At 39.8% G+C, this 19356-nt stretch overlaps 1 protein-coding gene across 1 annotated transcript in view; it reads left to right on the top strand.

The window, feature by feature from the left end:
* The window catches only part of drp2 (dystrophin related protein 2), an 86674-nt gene that overhangs the window by 44797 nt on the left and 22521 nt on the right, over positions 1-19356 (top strand). The window contains exons 7-14 of the mRNA XM_030739048.1: positions 3977-4055; positions 5685-5745; positions 8463-8524; positions 9054-9128; positions 10485-10686; positions 13273-13358; positions 15487-15644; positions 17687-17853. Of these exons, the coding sequence (XP_030594908.1) occupies positions 3977-4055; positions 5685-5745; positions 8463-8524; positions 9054-9128; positions 10485-10686; positions 13273-13358; positions 15487-15644; positions 17687-17853 (890 nt within the window). The remainder of the gene's footprint in view (positions 1-3976; positions 4056-5684; positions 5746-8462; positions 8525-9053; positions 9129-10484; positions 10687-13272; positions 13359-15486; positions 15645-17686; positions 17854-19356) is intronic.

Here is a 19356-nt window from a genome sequence, read left to right on the forward strand (position 1 = left end):
AATTCCCAGTACCCACTTTGCACTCTCGCTGTGATGTGTCTCAGTGTGACTTTCAAATTGCTTCCATGGCTTTGAAATGGCTCCAGCAGTTCATAGACAGAACAAAGCAAAATAGAACAGACCACAATAGAGTAACTGTATCGCTGATCTGTAAGCAAGAATTTTTCCAGGCGCTCTGTGGGACTAAAACAAATAAATTTCATTGCTGAAGTTTTTTTCCACTCAAAGTGAAACCTGCTAGATTGTTTGCAGAAATTAATGTAATAATGATGATGATGATGATGATTGTAGGGTCTTTACCCACAATACAAAGCGCCTTGAGGCGACAGTTTGTTGTGATTTGGCGCTATATAAATAAAATTGAATTGAATTGAATTAATACAGCCAGTAAAAGCCACATGTCAGTGCTTTTAAAAATTTTCTCAATAACTTGACTTAGGCTGAGAAATTGTAGGTAGATGCTCTATGGCAATGCTTGTCTGACAGTAAGTCCGCCCAACATGTTGGTACAGCAATCAAATTTAAGTTCAACTTCCATGATTTATTTTCAAAAATTTTTATTTGTTATTTTGCAGTAATATACAGTGAAGGAGCTTTTTCTAAATGACCGTGGTGTTTCCTCAACTCTTTCTCTGAAGCCCATCTTAATGTAACATTTCCATAACTACTCAGTGGTTCTCTGTGTGTAAACAAGTAAACGCAGAGATGCTCGCATCACTGTAGACTGTCATAACCTGCTTTTAATCTATCCCCTATACTGGTTCTAAATATATAATGTGTTATGCATACTAAATATAGTCGAACTGCACTGCAGCTCACAGCCGAATAGATTGTAGGTGACCCAACAAAGCTTGAAAAATAGTAAATAGATCCAAAGTCTTCTGAAAAATGTGAATTTGATTTCCATCAGCAGTTTGATTAACATGTCAGCCAATTACTCTAATTCACTGACATTATAAAATGGTAAAATATTCTGATAGATTTATATACAGACAAGATTATTAATGTAGAGAACATGCTCCCTAGAATTAGTAGTACAAATATAATCATGGATGTACACAGGACACAGCTTGTGTATTGTTAATAGGCACCTTGACTTTGTGAGGTTCTATTTCTAGTGGTTGATCCGAGGTACTCATTTGATCATACTAATTAAATTTATTGGCCTTTGCTTATAAACCAGTGAGATGCTTCATATTCCACATATGCAGCTATTGTTGTGTGAAATAGTGTTATTGGAAACATCTGCCAGTCTTACTTTATACACATTAGTAGTCTACACCCCTTCTGTTGTAGATAAGTTTTTCTTTAACAAGAGTCCCAAGGCAAAGTGAAGTTTAAATGAGTGTTAAAAACATTCATATGTGCTGGAAGCCCCAGTAATACACCGTTTCTGTTAGAATAGCCATACCGGCTGTAAAGCAGGAGGCTTGAGGGAGAGCTGAGGTGCAGACTAACCAGGTGTTTATTTACTCACAATAAATATGCAAGAAAAGCATAAAAATATACTAAAATGCTGTCTGAGACATGCGACATTAGGTTCCAGCAGCAGCCGCTATTGTTAACTCACAGCCATTTACAGACTACCGATAGTTTACCCTTCAGCCCTACTATATTCACCAGGTTAGCCTGATCTACAAAACCAATTAAATATTCACATTATGCAGCTTGGTGCAGAGTCATTGCAAATGCTGTGCCAATGTGTTTGTCAACTACTCCTGTCTCCCCCTACTCACCTCTAACACCCCAAGATACTTAAACTGCTCTACAGCATTCCACCCTTTCCCAACTGAGAACCATAGCCTCAGACTTGGAGGTGCTAATTCTCATCCCAGTCACTTTCCACTTGGCTCCAAACTGCCCCAGTGCAAGACTGAGGTTATGGCTTGATGAAGCTGACAGGACCACAACATCTGCAAAAAGCAAAGGTGGTGCGAGACCACTGTGAATCTTCGCATGGTGTTCAGGCCTAAGGAAGAAAATGCAACAGAGGCAAGAAAGTCATCAGAATATTGCAGTCTTCATTAACCTGGGTCTAAACATCAATGGTTTAATAGCTTCTGCAGAGATTTCACTGTTTAAAAAAATATTATTTTCTATTGGCACAACCAAACCTACCAAACTAACTCCTGAGTCAGTCATCAGTCAATCATACGCTAATTTTGAGTGGCTATTTCTTACAGTGTTCAAAAAGTGATCAAAATGTACAAAAATACCAAAGTGCAAATCTGTGATTTTCATCGCCACTCTCCTAAGAAAGGATTGTTGAGAATTGTTGCACAAGTGATCTATGGAGAAAGAGCAGGATTTGGCTTATCCTGCTCCTAATTTATGTCCCTTTGCATAAAATGTAAAAAGAGCCTCCACGCAAAAGTTCTTTCACAGGAACTATTTATGCTACATATATCTTTCGTGCAACTAGGTACTACAGAGTTGGTGTGCCCTCTTGATTCAGGACGTAAAGGAAGGTAGATGAAGGCTTATAATTTTCTCTGATGATCAGTGTGGTAAAAAGATTTTTAGTGTCTGTAGACACCAGCAGTTATTCATCTTGCAGATTTTGGATTGCCTTCAGATTTTCTGCGATTGCAGTAGGGCCCAAGCAACATATGAAGATCCGTCTTACTTGTACTTCTGTTGATCTGCTGCCTCTGCTCATTCACATTATTAATTTTAGTGCAGTAAGATGCACTGATGTGGTATCTTGGTGAGGAAGAACAATGTTGCAGGGTCTTTAGTGTACAATATAAAGATTCAAGAAGACTTTATTGTCATTATGTGTAAACATATAAAGAAATTTGCGTTCCAGAACACCCATCCAAGGGGGACAGGTGTCTGAGGTCGTGCAGCCGTAAAGTACCTGTTGATGTGATTTGGTGCTATATAAATAAAAATTCAATTCAATTCAATTAATTTGAAATGAATGGAGAAACCTCTTCCTTTGTCTCCCTCTCCATGTCACGTTTTGCTGTCTTAATTAAAATGATAAATTTTAAATCCCAGCAACATCCTGTACCCTGTTTATTTTGGCCGGACTAATGCTAGCAAAAATGTATTTCCAAATTTGATTTGCTAATATTTGTTGATCATGGATAATTTAGTCATTTGTCTTCCTTATGGCAACCCAAATTGCCTGTACAGCAAATAGATTGTACAACACAGAACAGTTGGCAGTTATATCTCCTCGGCACATTGACAATGTTCTATATTCGTCCCAACCAATTTAAATCACACTCCAGAGTATGTTTTTTTTTTTTAATTTTCTGGTAAGGGATATACACTGAGAGATGCTAACTCAGTATAGCAAACTTTACACATTATAACCCACTGATGGTACATCTCTTTGAAGTCTAAAAGCCTCTCACTCTTTTCTTTTTCTCAAGTTATCTGCCTACCTCACAGAGAGTGGATTTACCTCCCATTGTTTGAGGACGCATTTCAACATCCAGCTGACAATGATTCAAGTGCCAAATCCAATATATTTCAAATAAACCAGGATTAGGCAGCCTAAATCCCATTTGGTGGGAAACATAACTGATGAAATGTTTTTACAAAGGCAACGGCAAACTTAATTTTGTCAACTCCGTGGTCTTCATGATTATTGACGCAACACACGTCAGCTGTCCCAACCCCCTCTCTCACACTCATTTTATCTCTTTTCTTCAGCTTTTTTCCCCCCACACTGACACTGCAACCAGAAGCTGCTGCCCTCATTTCAACAATTCAACAACATATTATTTTCTAATATCTGTCTTCATTTCCTACCTGCTGCTCTTCAAAGGCTCTCAAAGTCCTCCAAGAGGAGAAGCAGATAAAAAAAAAAGACATAATTTATATTCTGCAGTTAACTAATGGAGGAGAAGCAGGTGGTCTGTGTGTGTGTGCATTTCTATTGTGGGGATTTTGTGGTGCAGTGGCAAACAGCACGATTCCCTTTGATTTGACTTTGCTCGTGTGTGTTTGTGTGTGTCCTCAGGGTTCCATTGAGGAGCGGCTGAAGCAGCTCCAGGATGCACATAGAGACTTTGGCCCTGGATCGCAGCACTTCCTCTCCAGTAAGAGTCATCTTCTGCTATTTGAAGTTGGTGCCTCATGTTGCACCATTCTGTACCACGCTGTGCTGAGGCACTGTCTTCAAGTCTGGGTGGGCGGGTGAAAAGAAGCCTAGGTGTATTACAGTTTAGCGGTGATAAGGCTATAAATTGCTGTGTTTGTGTGTGTGCCCATGCTGGGTTGTGTGTACATTTGGGTTAGAGGTGGAGCTGGGAGGCTTTTGTGCATCTGTCTTCATCATCTCCAGCACACTGTTGTGATGAGCATTCCCAGTGAAGCTCATCACAAGAGTCATTGCTCTCATTTGAGCAGAGATACATATTTGTGAATTCTGTCTCTTCTTTTACCTGCTGCTCTTCAAAGACTACAAAGAAGTAGAGGAAAGTGGGGTGGGGTGAGGGGTAGGGATGGGGGTGGGGTTGGGGAGGTTAAAAATGTGATTTACCTTGCCTAGTTTAAACTGATGAACTGAAAGGCTGAATGATGCAGGGCTCTGTCTGTGCAAGTGCATCTGAAGTGTTGGTGTGTACTTGTGTGTCTCTAGTGTCCTCACCAACCCCATCCAGATTTACTGCTGTCACGCTGGATCAGAGATGCCACACTGGGGCTTATATAGCAGTACTCCACTGCCAACTCAGCCCACTATGCCCTGCAGAAATGTCTGGGTTTATGTCTGTGTGGTGTTATGCATCAACATGCCTATGTTTCAGCTTGTTTCATATTCCATATTGTCCATTTGCTATATATATAAATATATAAATATATATATATATATATAGTTTAATTGCATCAGGACTTTTACCAGTAGTGGAGTATTAATATCGTGGTATTAGTACTTTTACTTCAGCCATTGTGTGCGTATCTGTGTGTACTGTGATCAGCCCCAACATTAAAACCACCTGCCAAGTGTAGGTCCCCCTTGTCCTGCCAAAACAGCTCTGACGCATTGAGGCGTGGACCCAAGACATCCTAGGATGTCTGACATAGACAAGTTGGCAGCGAGTCCTTTGGATCTTGTAAGGTGCAGGTGGGACTTCTGTGTAACAGATTCTGGCGATTAAAATGTGATCTGGAAAGTTTTGAGGCAGAGTTACTGCTTTGTGCTTTGTCTTAAGTCACTCCAGAGCAGTTTTTGCAGGCTGCTGGAGTTCATTGTGCTGCTGGAGGAATCCATTACTACTTGTTTTAATGTTTGGCTGATTGGTGTATTTTATATATGCAGAGCACACAGCTCTGCATTGTGCCATATCAATATACAATAATGGGAAATGACATGGACTGTTGTTGGGTATTGTCTGCCTGTTGCTTCTTTTAGTGCCGTCTGCCCTCTTTGATCCTTAGCTGAACCTCCTGTGGTTTAGTTTAGGGGACCGTTAAATGCTACAGTCACCCTGTGTCACAGTCTCCTTTACCTCCAGTATTCCATTAGGCCGTGCCAAACAAACCAATACTCTGTGGAAATCCCACACAATAGACTTGTCTCTTTGGCTTTACTGTGCCTGTTTAGTTCTGTTAAGAAGGTCTGAATGGATATGGTGTCTGGACACACTGACAGGGACACTGTGCACAATGGCTGTTCATGCATGACATGCTTATTTTGGAATTGATTTTGTCTCTCTGTGTTTGCAAAGGTTCAGTGCAGATACCATGGGAGCGTGCTATCTCCCCAAACAAAGTGCCCTACTACATCAAGTAAGTGCAACTTCATGGTCGGTGTCTGCATTGTCGGAGCAAATGTACTTTTTCCATGGCAAGTTAAGTGGTTAGATCGAAATGGGGGTCATTCGTTATTTTTCTGCAATTTGGTCTAACCAAACCTGGGTAGACACATTGCATTTTTAACTGTGGTTCCCTCCCACAGTCCAAAGACATGCAGTTAGTGTGGTTAGGTTAATTAGTGATTCTAAATTGCCCATAGGTGTGAATGTGAGTGTGAATGGTTGTCTGTCCACAATAAGCAGAAGAGAATGGATGGATGGATGGATGGATGGATGGATGGATGGATGGATGGATGGATGGATGGATGGATGGTACAGTATGTTAGTGTTTGGTCTTGTATGGCCAAATCCGGCAAGTTCTGTGTTCGCTTTTTTACAGAACTATCACAGAACTCTTAGTCAGTGCTGCCTCAAATTTCTGGTCCCCTACTTCCGGTCCGCGATTTGATGTCAAAAATATCAGACAATTTGGCCCTTTAAGTTACTTTTTTGATATTTCACTAACTCCTCTTAATTGGAGGGGAAAGCGAAATGTCAAAAAAGTAACTTAAAGGGCCAAATTGTCTGATATTTTTGACATCAAATCGCGGACCGGAAGTAGGGGGTGGTGCTGGATGCGGCCCACAGGCCGCAAGTTTAAGACCACTGGAACTTTAGTCAAACAAAACTGATGCATCGTCAGACAAAAACAGACAAAGGCAGCATTGCTTTGTGCAATTCTACTGTCAACAAAAAAAAAATATGGAGACTCTTGCAGATTAAATGTAATTTACTACTATGTAGACACAATATGTTGAACATAATTCCCACAATATTAGAACATGCAGTTTATAGTTTTTGGCGATAATTGCTCAAAGTGAAACATAGCTGACCAAAAATTCTGACATGCCAGGAATCCACAGGATTAAACACCAATCCCTCAGGCACTGTGACTCCCTCAAACTGCATCTCAAACCACAACCAATCTAGCAGAAAATAAGCGAGGAATTAAGTTAGTTAAAATTTGGCTTCTTCTGCTTCACACCAATGTCACTTGTAGCAGAACAGTTTTAATGTAAAGCCCCTGTTACTGGGTGTTCCTTGCTTTGCACCCTTTTTTTAATTTTTACTGTTGAGATCTCACAGTGGGAGGACAGACAATTGAATACAGTTTGTTCAGATGTGGCAAACTAATAAATTCTGTGAAAAATTAAGGAGTACCAGCATCATAGCTAGATAATTAGACTGAATTTGCATAATAACTAATTTTACTTCTATTATCATGCTCATGTTAGATGTTTCCTTTTTGGGAGGGCTGGGGTTTTATTTTTGGGAATGACTAATCAGTTGTGACTGATGTATCTGCTCCAACTACATCAGTGTCAACATGAAAGCTGCAATAGAAAATCACTGTATGCTTGTCATGTCAATCACATACTTAAGCTATGCCCGTATCCTCTTCACTTGTCGCTATTTTTGTGGTAGAGAAATAAGCTGGAAAACAGCTGGAAACAACAGCCATCAGCTATGAGCCCAGACCCAGGCGCCTTTGAATCACTGAAGGAAAAAGAAAGATATGGGTGGCATTAAGAGGTCTTAACTGTAAAAAACAACCCATGCCTCGACCTCCTATAATAAACGCTCTTATAACACCCAAACTGACCACAGAGACAGAAGTTTTCCTCTTGAGAGCAACTGTAGGGAGAGAAACAATTTTTTTCTGTCGATTTGGGATAATGTGTCCATTGTACAAGCAAATCCATTGGTGTAGAATATAATAAACCTTCATTAGGTTACATATAAATGCTTTCACATTTCAGAAATCTTTCCCATTAGACAAATATTTGTTAAAGAGTGGATAAATTCTGTTGAGCCACTGTGAGTTGTGTTTGCCTGAGCAGTCATTTATCTATTTACCTTATTTACCTTTGGAGTGTTAGAGATTTTATCATTGAACTGTGAATATATGTTTGTTTAGAAGTGTGTTCATACACTATTGTATATGTATTGCAAACATTTGTACAGTTGTTCTCCTAAAACTATTTATCTTCTTAATAAATTACTACAGTTTCATGGTTTTTGTGTTAGTTCACTAGTCGTTTTTTTTATGGGCTGCATTACTGTTCCAGTGGGAGTGGCAGTAGCATCTGAAAAGCACTCCACTGGGTACCAATCAGTGAGTGCTCACACAGGTAAAACGATGAGCACTGCCCTAAAAGGCCCCTGGGTCCTGGGCTGGCAGACTTTCTACTTTGGAGTTTCCCATTTCTTTTGCTGCGCTTGTCCTTTCTATTGAATCTATTTTATAGATGCTACATTTTCTGAATGTTCCCATAGAGTTACTCTTGGGAGAGCAAAGTGGTGTGAATGTATGTTCTTAATTTAGGTATGAGTTGGATTTTATATTGTTTTTTTGGCCTTTAAGCCACTGTCATTATGTCTCCAGCAGAATTTCAGTGTGACAAAACTTATCACTTTTCATGCATGTCTGCTCTTTTCAACCCTAAGATCGTTTATCCTAAATAATGGTCACTGTTTTCTGCCCTCTGTTTCTCCTCTTTCTCTCTTTCATCTCACTCTTTTGCTGTCTGCTGCACCTGCCAGACTCTACCCCTTTGGCTCATTTGTACTCCATTTTTTCCTTGATCTCTCTGGCTTGTAAGATGTGCACCTCAATTCTTGCCTTCCTAATGAAATCTTTTTTTTTTTTAGCCATCAGGCCCAGACAACATGCTGGGACCATCCAAAGATGACAGAACTGTATCAAGCATTGGGTGAGTAAGGAGACAATTAAAACACCCTCTTGCTCATTTGTCCAGGACCCCCACTGTTGGCTGCAGCAGAAACAAGTAGCATGGCACTACTGGGCTTCAACTTTGAAGGTCCTGTCATACAGCTCATTAAGGGACCTTTGTTTCAAACACCTTAGGGACTACATCGCTACTGTCATTAACCTACGAGGCCCAATTTACCAGCGCTGTGATTGCTTCTTGCTTAGCCTTTAATTAATTGTGATTAAACGACATCATGTATTTTACCGTTAATCTGATGTGACACGGGGAGCTTGCAGGGGAAACAGTCCTGCTGTCAGATATGTGTGTTCAGCTAGAAAAAGACATGCATGCACACAGACACACAGACAGATAATATTATTACAGTGCACTACTAATGATTTCTGCAATGGTGTGATAAACTGGGGAACATATGATGTCTAATTCCTTGATGGCATGGTGGAGTCATGCAGGATGAGTTTGTTTTCTCTCATCGCTCTAATCTCTTTCTATCCGTCTCTACTTCTATTAGCGGATCTGAACAACATAAAATTCTCTGCATACAGAACAGCGATGAAGCTGCGACGAGTTCAGAAGGCTCTGAGACGTACGTACAGTTTTTCATTGATGCCATTTTCTGTCTGCTGTGCTGAAATGGCTGGTTAAGTGATATACAGTTATCCTGCACCATCACTAATCCACCATGACAAGCTCTCTTTAGGAATGAGATATGATTAGCTGCGGCACAGTTCTTTATTCACTTGTCGAAAGCATCACCATTCCTTTGTAGCCTACATAGAAATGTACTTGAAAATATTCTTTGCATTCTCCCATACTATCAGCTTTGAAATGCAGCAATTAAAAGTGCTGAAAAACTCAAGCGCCACAAGAACTACTCTACTGCCAGATTCCTTCCTCGTTTTCATCATGACCTGAATCATTAGCATTCTGGGTAATTAGCTATTAATTGGTCCATTTGAGTTACATAATAGGAGGCAATTAGTTTTTGCTGCATGGTTGAAGCTTGATTGTATGCCCCTTCAGGGTCAATACCTCCAACATGGCCCTTTTTTTCCTTGCTTTCTTTTTCTCCTTCCTTACATCTCATCATTTCCAACATCTGCAGTGCTTGAACTCCCTCTGACCACAGAGCTGCTCATATTGGTCCCTGCAAGTGCCCAGTTCCACACCTATTCAGTTATTCATGTTCAGCCTATTTTTCCTACCTTCTCTGCCTTCCAGATCCCAAGTTGCTGTAATAGCATGCATGGACCACTGTGAAAAACCTTTTTCAGTCACTTTCCCACTTCCTTTCTCTTGCCCGCTCTCTTATCTCTCACTCCTCTGGTCTACCAGTTGATATCGTTACAGAACTTAATTGCCAGGCTGCCCTGATAACTGCAGAATTTTTACTCTTTTTCTCTCTGCACACGTCTTGAATGATTGAGTAGTGCTGTAAGAAATACATTATAAGGTGATTCCCTTCCAACCTTTAAAACACTCCTGTTATCTCCTCACTCTGTTCTACCTCATTAGCATGCTATCCAATTATACCTGGCATCAACGGACACCCTTTTAGTTCCACTCATAGGGATGGGCCATCAAGTTAGTTTAGAAGAGCAAAATCAAATTTGTGTCACTGCTCTTGAAACATATGGTAGGGCTTAAGTGGGAAAAAAGGGTGAATAAGCACTGCTGTCACCCATGCTCTCGTTTGCTGAGGTGAGGATGATGATCCTGCTATGGCTGAATGTGTGCTTGAAAGTGAATGTGCACTCATGTGTCTGTATATGTGGGTGTTTAGGCTTATCTCATGCACAAATGCTTGTAAACATAACACAATATTGTACCATAAACTTTATACTATATATGTTACTCATTAAAAAAAACTATACAGCTAATAGAAATGCATTTATTTATTCAAGATATATTATGTTCCTAAATAACTATGTGTTCTTTTTAGTGGATTTAGTGGCACTGAGTAGCCTTGCGGAGATGTTCCGGGAGCAGGAGCTGCAGCAGGCAGATCATGTGATGGATGTGGTTGAGGTAATTCATGGCCTGACAGCTCTGTATGAGAAGCTGGAGGAAGAGAGGTCCGTCCTGGTTAACATTCCACTTTGTGTTGATATGTGTCTCAACTGGCTTCTCAACGTCTATGACAGGTGAGTAGGGTCACGCAAGTCAAAAGTGAAATATTTACTAAAACCTACTCTTGCTAAAAGCTGCACCAGGTAACTTTGCTTCAACTTCAAAGCTCTCATATACCAGTGGCTACGCATCCAGGAGCCATACTTTGTAATAATAACTTTGCTTCCTGTCAAATTTAAATCCACTATTAATTTGCCTTTAACCTGTTAACATTTCTATTTTTGTGTTGTATTTTCACTGATTTATCTGGGGGATGCTGACCTGGGTACTACTGCAAATATAAATAAAAAGTTCAGAGACTGCAAGAAGAATGTAAAAGTGGAGTGGAGTTACAAGACCTCAAAAGAGTAGTGCGAGAATCTGAATTTCCAGCCAAACTGTCAACTGTCCAGCTGCCTCATAGGTAATGTTGGTAGCAGGCATTAACAAGAAAGAATAATGTATGGAGGGAAAAAGGTCAGTATTTTTTGCAGTGCAAAACCAAAGTAGTGCAGCATTTTTATTAGAAATGACACGTTCATTTCTGTCATATAATGCTCATAAAGTTTCATATTATAGCCACAGTTCAAGATATTTTAAATCGGTGCCAAGCTCATATAAACAAAGCATCAACAGTGAAATATCAGCATCTTTGCAATATAGGCACTGGTTGCTCGAAGCACAGTGTTGCTGAATGTGAATGAGGTAAAAATGTGGATTTTATATTGGGTATGGGGCTATATGGGTTTAATTCACATAGTAACTGTAAATCACTTAGACTGTTGGTTGTGTTTTTAAATTTGGACTATCGCTTTCTCTCTAGTGGAGTTCTACTTACAATTTCTTGATGGTTTATGTGATTCTTAACGAGCAGGATGGTATTAAAGGCTAAGAAATGGGTGTGCCATCAAAGTAGCAGTCCTCGACCATAATACACAGCATGCTAATCCTTTTGCAGAGCCTGACGTCATTCTCACTGGGTTTAGCACTGCTAATCACTCCCTCTTGTTACATTTGTTCACTAGAGGTAATATCATTCTTAAAATGAAATAAATACTGTACATACTGTATCACATTCACGCATTGCATGCACACTCACTATTTTTGGTGTCATAGCTTATTACTGTAAAAAGCTATTTTGAATAATTTGTCATTGTCATAGGACGAGAGTCTGCTTTCACATTGATGTAACCACAGAGCTACATCATGACTTAAGCGCGAATAACACTGTCCAGGCAGAGGGCCAGTCTTCCCCTCCGAGACACAGTCGAAACAAATCCTCTTTGACACCAACATTCACCCATCTTTGTTCCTGATTGACTATTTTGTGCTGTTCTCCAAAGAGAAAACCCTGAAAGCAGACACAGAAATACAGGGATAACCCCACGAGGACTGTAAATTCAGTCTGTAGCTCTTAACTACTTGCTGCTAATGAGAAACAATCAGAGACTTTACCCTCTGAATAAATTCCAGTAATTGCTTTTTGTTTTCCAATACATAGTAGCAGGGAATGCCAGTGAAATGTGCGTGTCTTTGTGTGACCATTTTTACATTTGTTTGGCTCAGCGAAATGCACCTTCCAGTATATCGCAGCATGCATGTGTGCGTTTAAGTCTGTGTCCTCTAGAGACATGCCACACTAGCAAGGTGAGCAGGAGTGAAGTGTCCCCTGAAGAGCAGCGCTGGGGCGCATACTGAAGATGGCATGTGGCACACAGCAGAAAGTGTGTTAGAGGAGCTGACAGCCGGTTGTCCCCATGTGCTCTCATTTCAGCCCTGAATCTAATAGCGGAATGAATATTCCATGTGACTCTAAAAATACTTTAAAAAAAAAAAATGTCTCACTACGTGTTTTGACCTATTGGTGAAGTAGACACTGTGGCTCATATCTGTCCCTGTTTTTAACACATCTGTAGCATCAGGATTCCCTCCTGGGAATTTAACTCAGTCTTTGATTCAGTTTTATACTTCATTGATCTGATGTTCTCTGATGAATATGATGCTCTTGATTTCTCACTTAGCGATTCAAATGTTAATTCAATAAGCTTGGTTTGTGCCACTGCTGCTCAACTTGGCTCTAAATTCTTTCTGGCTCCATTGGAACCAGAGCTGTGAACAGTGTTGGTGTGTTGGACTTTCAAATCAAAGCACAGTAGCTTATAGTCTGTTTTTATTTTTAAAGTTCAAACTAAGGAAAAATGATGTGTGCAACATTGTCCATCACAATGCCCTTTCTACAGGCAAATGATTATTGACTATTATTTCAGCTTGAGGTGCACTTTTGAGGCTCACTGAATGTGAATGTGAGCATGCATGTGTTTCTAAGTGACATTGTGTTGTATATCAGCTTGTTTTTGCTCTTCTGGCCGTAAACCCATGGACACAACACTTCACCGAGTCCCAGTAGTGCCTTTAGTTACTCTGATTATGTTCTAATACAATTTCACACTACTGCACTGACCTACACTGTACTGCTTTGACCCATGTAATTCCTCCACAGTTTGTCCCTCCCAGCAGGGCTCAAGCAACGTATGAATTTATTATCATGACCCAGAGCACCATGATTTGAGATTATTCACTGTTCAGAAGCTGTAACATTTGACATTTGTTTTCTTCTGCAGTGCTCGAAATGGCAAAATGCGAGTTCTCAGCTTCAAGATGGGATTGGTGACCTTGTGCAATGCAGATGTCCAAGAGAAGTACAAATGTGAGTCTGATGCTCACTCATGTGCCTAATGCATCTTCTCAACTGCAAACAATAAGCCAAAACAAAGCAGCCCTGATTGCCAGTATTACATAAAGACATCCACTTAGTCTAATAGAGGAAATGACTCTGCCTTCCATTATGGAGAAGGTATTTTTACTTGTACAAAGTACATCAGGAATCTTAAAAGGATTGCTTGCCAAAGACACCATTCATGCATGCTCTCTCCTTGGCTCTCATTCATTTATTTTCACAAGTCAACTGGGATGGAGCTTAGGCTCGCCTTACATCCTTTGTTGACTATAAATTATGCTGTAATAATTTATTAGTGTGCCATTCTAGTCTGAGACATGCCTTTACTGCTCTACTGTAACCGCGGTTTATGAGTCAACCTTTACATATTGGTAAAATAGAAAGGGAGCATTTGAACAGCTTGTAGTTGATAGAGGATTTGAAAAAATACTCACATACCTATGCAAAGATTATTCATACTTGGCATACCATCTGTGTCAGGTCTTAGACTGAAAGATAACAGATTTGCCTTCACGGGTCCCAGAGGTGTGTTAGCCTCCTTTTTCTAGGTTAAGGTTGCTCTAACAGTCTGCCATTTCTCTTACTCCAGATGTTGCCAAAATGCTATTTGCAAAATAAATCTGGAGCATCTGCATTCACCTGCTTTGAGATACAGATTCATGAAAGCATTTTACTTGTGATTACTATTGAGACTTAACCTTCTAGTAATATGAGTATCAGTGTTATGCTTAATTTATGGTACCATGATTGCATCCATTTGCTGAGGTATTAGCCTATAGAGAGCCTATGAATAAGAGTTTTCAACCAATGCAAACATGCATCCATCCATCCTCTTCCGCTTATCCTTTTCAGGGTTGTGGGGGGCTTAGAACCTATCCCAGCTGTCATAGGTCGAGAGGCAGGGTACACCCTGTATAGGTCACCCGTCTGTGCAGTCCTCTAAAATCCCAACTGCACATTGTTTGAAATGGCTGATGCTGTGCGTCAGTTGAACGCTGATTGGTTAACAAGTGGGCCGGAACAGGGAAGTGGAGTTCACCAGGAATGGGAGAAGTGCAAAAACAAACAAAAAAAATCACGATAAAAAAAAATCCAGCATAAAATGTACAGACACTGGCTGCAGAGGACACTTTTCATTGTTTTTAACAATTCAGCTCTTTCTTTGTTTGAACTTCACTCTTCTTCATGGCTGGGTGATGGACCAACGGCAACACAAGTAAGAATAGCCCACAGACAGTTTGTTCCACATATTTTTGGTCCTGCCCCCATCTGACAACAGATGCTTTCTGCAGGTAAACGGGATAATGCACTACCACTGCTGAACCATAATTTCCCCATTAGTTTTTCCAACACTTTTGAGTCGGTTAGTTTGTGTCCCGTGCAACAAAATTATTTGTCCTACAAAGTGAGCAACATTGCAATCAGCACGCTTAATATGATTTATTTCCCATAAATCATGTCCCAAACCCTCCTCTATCAAACAGCTCAGTGGAAACATGGGCACGCCTGAGTTCTGGTTATGAGGAATACGTGGTGCAGGCTGTTTAACATGCAGGTGTTATGGGCAAGAGGGCTGAATAAATACACAGAGAGAGGGATCCATGGAACGTTTATACTGGCATTGTGCAGCACCCTCACACGCCTGTCAGCATTCATCTCCTCAGTGACAGGCTGACTCCCAGCTGGCTTGGTGAAGGCCTCATTCAAAACCCTGACAAGACTCTACTTATGCAGCTCTTTCATCTCCAAGCTGACCAACCAGGCTACTAATATTGTTTCTGTCTCTATCTGTATGTCATGGAAGTAAACATTATTCCACAGAGCCTGGTTTAGAAACTTTACGTCTGAAATTTGAGGCTCATTGATAATGAAGGCAGCTTTTCATCTATTCTAGGTTTTGTCTCTGAACATTTATACTATTATTTTGAATACAAAATGGCATGTTTATTTTTAATCATTGTGCTTTAATTTAAGATTTAATTCATAATTTACATTTTGAAAAGCCTACAAATTGCACAGTTGATACTGACAGGCCACTGTTAAACTCACAGGTGCATAATCAATTACAAATAATTATTTTTTAATATACGTTTTGCAGACTTATTCCGTCAGGTGTCTGGTCCAGGAGGTCTAACAGACCAGCGTCACCTCAGCCTGCTGCTCCACGAAGCCATTCAGATCCCCCGCCAGTTGGGCGAAGTTGCTGCTTTTGGGGGCAGCAATGTGGAGCCAAGTGTCCGTAGCTGCTTCCGCATGGTGAGGACACGCTTGCATGCATGCAGGATCTAAAGAAATGCATAGATAGGCAACAGAGCATGCAGAGTTTGCTGATACATACACATGTGAAAGAGGAGATGTCTAAAAAAATGTTGTGAGTTTACCACACTTGATCAGATAATTGTCATAACATCCAAATTTCTGCTGTGGCCTTCATGTTGATAATTTGTGTTCATATCCACACACTGTGACATAAGTGCTAGTTTCAATGTTTGAAACAACAGCTTAATTGCGCCCATGAGAAATTTGAAGGACACCTTGAAAACTTAATTGTAATGCTATTATTTTTAAAACCACTTATTAATGTCTAGGAAAATAATTAAGGACCTTTAATTAATCAGAATAGAATTTGTCTGCACTCAGGCAGAGTTACAAATGTAGAAAAATGAAGTCCAAAGTGAAAAACTTGCCAGTGAATGATTTCCATGAAAACTGTACAAAAATTAATGTGTCACGACTCACATCAGAAGCTGGTGAAGTTGTGTTTTACTGATATCAGCAGAATTTTAAATTCCACAAATAAAAAAGCTTCTCAGTGCACATCTGCAGAAAATAGAAACATTATTATACTGTACCAAAAAAACAAAAACAGGCCAGAAACACATTATTACAGGGTTATGGTTCAGTAATAGATGTGACTAACCATGCATAAAAGATAAGTGTTTTACAGCATGTCATCATCACTAGTACATCAAGTAACGAGAAGATGTCTATTACTCATTCTGAATTTGTCTGAACCTGTACATGTGGTGTATGTTTTAAGAGCCTTAACTTGTTGCATTCAATTTGGGACCTCAAGTAATTACTGAGTTGTTAGGAGGAGGACAGAGTTTTTCTTTTTCCTTTCTTTTTTTTTTGAATGATGGCCTTTTAATTCCCTCATTTTCATTGCAGGTCCTAATTATACACACTCTATTCTGGCCCGTGCTTGCTGTATCAGCTACGGCTGATTAAAATCAATTCCTTTCTCCACTTGCTCCATGCCAATGCATTTAGTTGTAGCCAAAATATGAATTTAATGTGAATTTGGGGGTGACTCATTTGCCTGTTTACAACTTGACTTTGAAAGTGAGTGACATCACTTTGTGGGACATCACTTTTTATACACTGATTGTCACACAGGATAAGTATTTGCTGAAGGTGTTACTTTATGTGCACAGTTTATATGAATAACTCAGCTTTAAGTAAAGATTTTTATACTCTGTCAGAAGTGATGTATTGTAGAAATCCATGTTGTTTAATTGCCACATTGTGAGGAGTTCTCATGGATAACGGGATGTTTATCACGCTATTTTCCCTAGTGATATTTAAAAGATCCCATCTGCTGTGTGCGCCTGTTTGTGATGCAGTGGCATGCACATCATAGTCAGTGCCAGTTCCAGGTGTTCGGATTGCAAGGGTCTGCTATTTGACCTCCCACATGGAGCAAAGCTGGCTACTAACAGACAGAAGCTCCTTCATCCCCTTGAGACTATACACCTTGTACACCTCACAGTCTGTGTGATCTGTGCACGCACACACACACATTTATTATGTTACCCTGCCTGAGCAGTGGAGGGAGCCCCAGGGAAATCAGCCTCTTAATGCATCTCTGATGCAGACTTAATGAGAATTTAGCACATCATGGATTTTAAGTGCTTGGCGAGTCATTCTTTTATTAGGTTGACTTCCTTTTTATGCTGCTTTTTGGAATTCCCAACAAGCTGTCTGCTGGAGAGACAGAAGACTGTGTATAGAGAAACGGAATTTATGTCTCTTTTAGTGTAGCTCTGTAACTATTTAAGTTGTTGCGTAAAAGCAAAATATATCCCAAACTGGTGCACCTTTTCTTTCATGCTCTTTTTTTCTGCTCTTATCTTTTCTATTTTCTTGGAGTCCTTATTTCAGCCAAACAATACTCCTTGTGCGAATACGTTTGCTTTCTTCTTTAATTACTTTATGTATTTCACCTGCTATTGGTCTTTTTTTGGGTTGTTTACAGTTTTCTGCACTGCTTTCCTCCCACAACATTCCCTTTTCAGGCCCCAGGGAAACCTGCCATTGAGGTGTCTCACTTCCTGGAGTGGATGAGCCTTGAGCCACAGTCCATGGTTTGGCTGCCTGTCCTCCACCGAGTGGCTGCTGCAGAGTCAACAAAGCACCAGGCCAAATGCTATGTCTGCAAACAATGTCCCATAAAGGGCTTCAGGTAGGCAGTTCCTACATACAAAGATGTATTGCATACAGAAACATAAAGTCATGAAAATGAATCTGAAGTGATACTGGTATAGACTATTGGCTCCCTACAATGAAATCAAATTAAAATAAATTGCAATGTAGCAATGAGAAACATGCATTATATTTTATGACACAAATACACAACCAACAATCCAAATAATTAAAAGACCAACAAAAGACACAAGGATGAACCTGGTTGTTGCTGGAGAGTATCAACCACCAAATGCTTTATTTAGACAGTGCTGTTTTCTAACTGCCCATAAGGACATGAGCAGTGTGATGGCCCACCCTCTATGCTTCCTGCTTCTCTTCTTTACTTTCAGCAGCAGCTTGGGTGGGTCATCAGAGAAGTGGCTGCACCTGAGAGGTGGGAGCGGCCAAGGGTATAACACCTGCTCTCTCAGTCCACTGTCTCTCTCTCTCTGGGCAGTTTTCACTTCTCCATGATCAATGATCATGCTGGTTTGTTAGGTTATTTTGGTTCTTGCAACCCTGTTCAACAACCTGCATACATTTACCATCCTCCATACATACCATGCATCACTGATGCCCAACACTTTCATACCCCACTATATGTTTAACTTAAAAAGGTGATTGGGAAATTGAATTTGGCTGTGTGCAGACTCTCCTTTGTTTGTTGCCAGGCTGAGCCAAGCTGGTAACAGTTGGCTTTACGGCACCCTGAATGTGGCCAGTGGCTTTGATATCCCTAAAATAATAATCAGTATGGGATCTTTTTGCACATTACTACAGATAAAATGTAAACCTGAGTGCATTACAGAATTACAAGGACATGTAAAAAAAAAAATGACATGAATGCAAAAATGATGATTTTCACTGTAATTACAGCTGGTTAATAATAGAAAAATAAGAATGCAACAGGAATAGGAATAGGAATGGGAATGTTTAAAAATTTAAAAGGAGAAGAAAATTAATAAATGTTAAAGCTGACAGCTATTTTTAATTAATATTCTATATTATATAATATAGAATTACTGTTCACTAGAAGAAAAGCCTTGTTGGAAATATTGGAAAATATAGTTTATAATAATATGAGCAGCAGCTATCTACTCTATTGCACATGCTATAATATTAATTTATTGAGGCAAAAATTAAAGCATCATGTTTGATGGCTCCTGAACAAATCTGGCCCCCAAAACTAATATGGTCCAGATTGTAGTGTGAAGATAGTTTTTCTGTTATTCTTTAATATTGTTTATCTTCATAATAATGTTGCAGAGAAAATAATTAATTTATGTACACATGTCTATATGTAGTAATAATAGCAGTTACTGATTTTTCACATTCATATAGAAAGCAGACATGGGAAAACAATCTCAATGCATCATTCATATTATTTAGATAAGATTAGACACACAAACTATTATTTTCTCCACACTCTGTGTTTTCTGTCACTTTGAAGGGAAGAAACCCCCAAAAACGTCCCAGTGTGACTGTATAAACAGATTTATGT

The sequence above is a fragment of the Archocentrus centrarchus genome, chromosome 10, assembly GCF_007364275.1.
Source record: "Archocentrus centrarchus isolate MPI-CPG fArcCen1 chromosome 10, fArcCen1, whole genome shotgun sequence".
Lineage (NCBI taxonomy): Eukaryota > Metazoa > Chordata > Actinopteri > Cichliformes > Cichlidae > Archocentrus > Archocentrus centrarchus.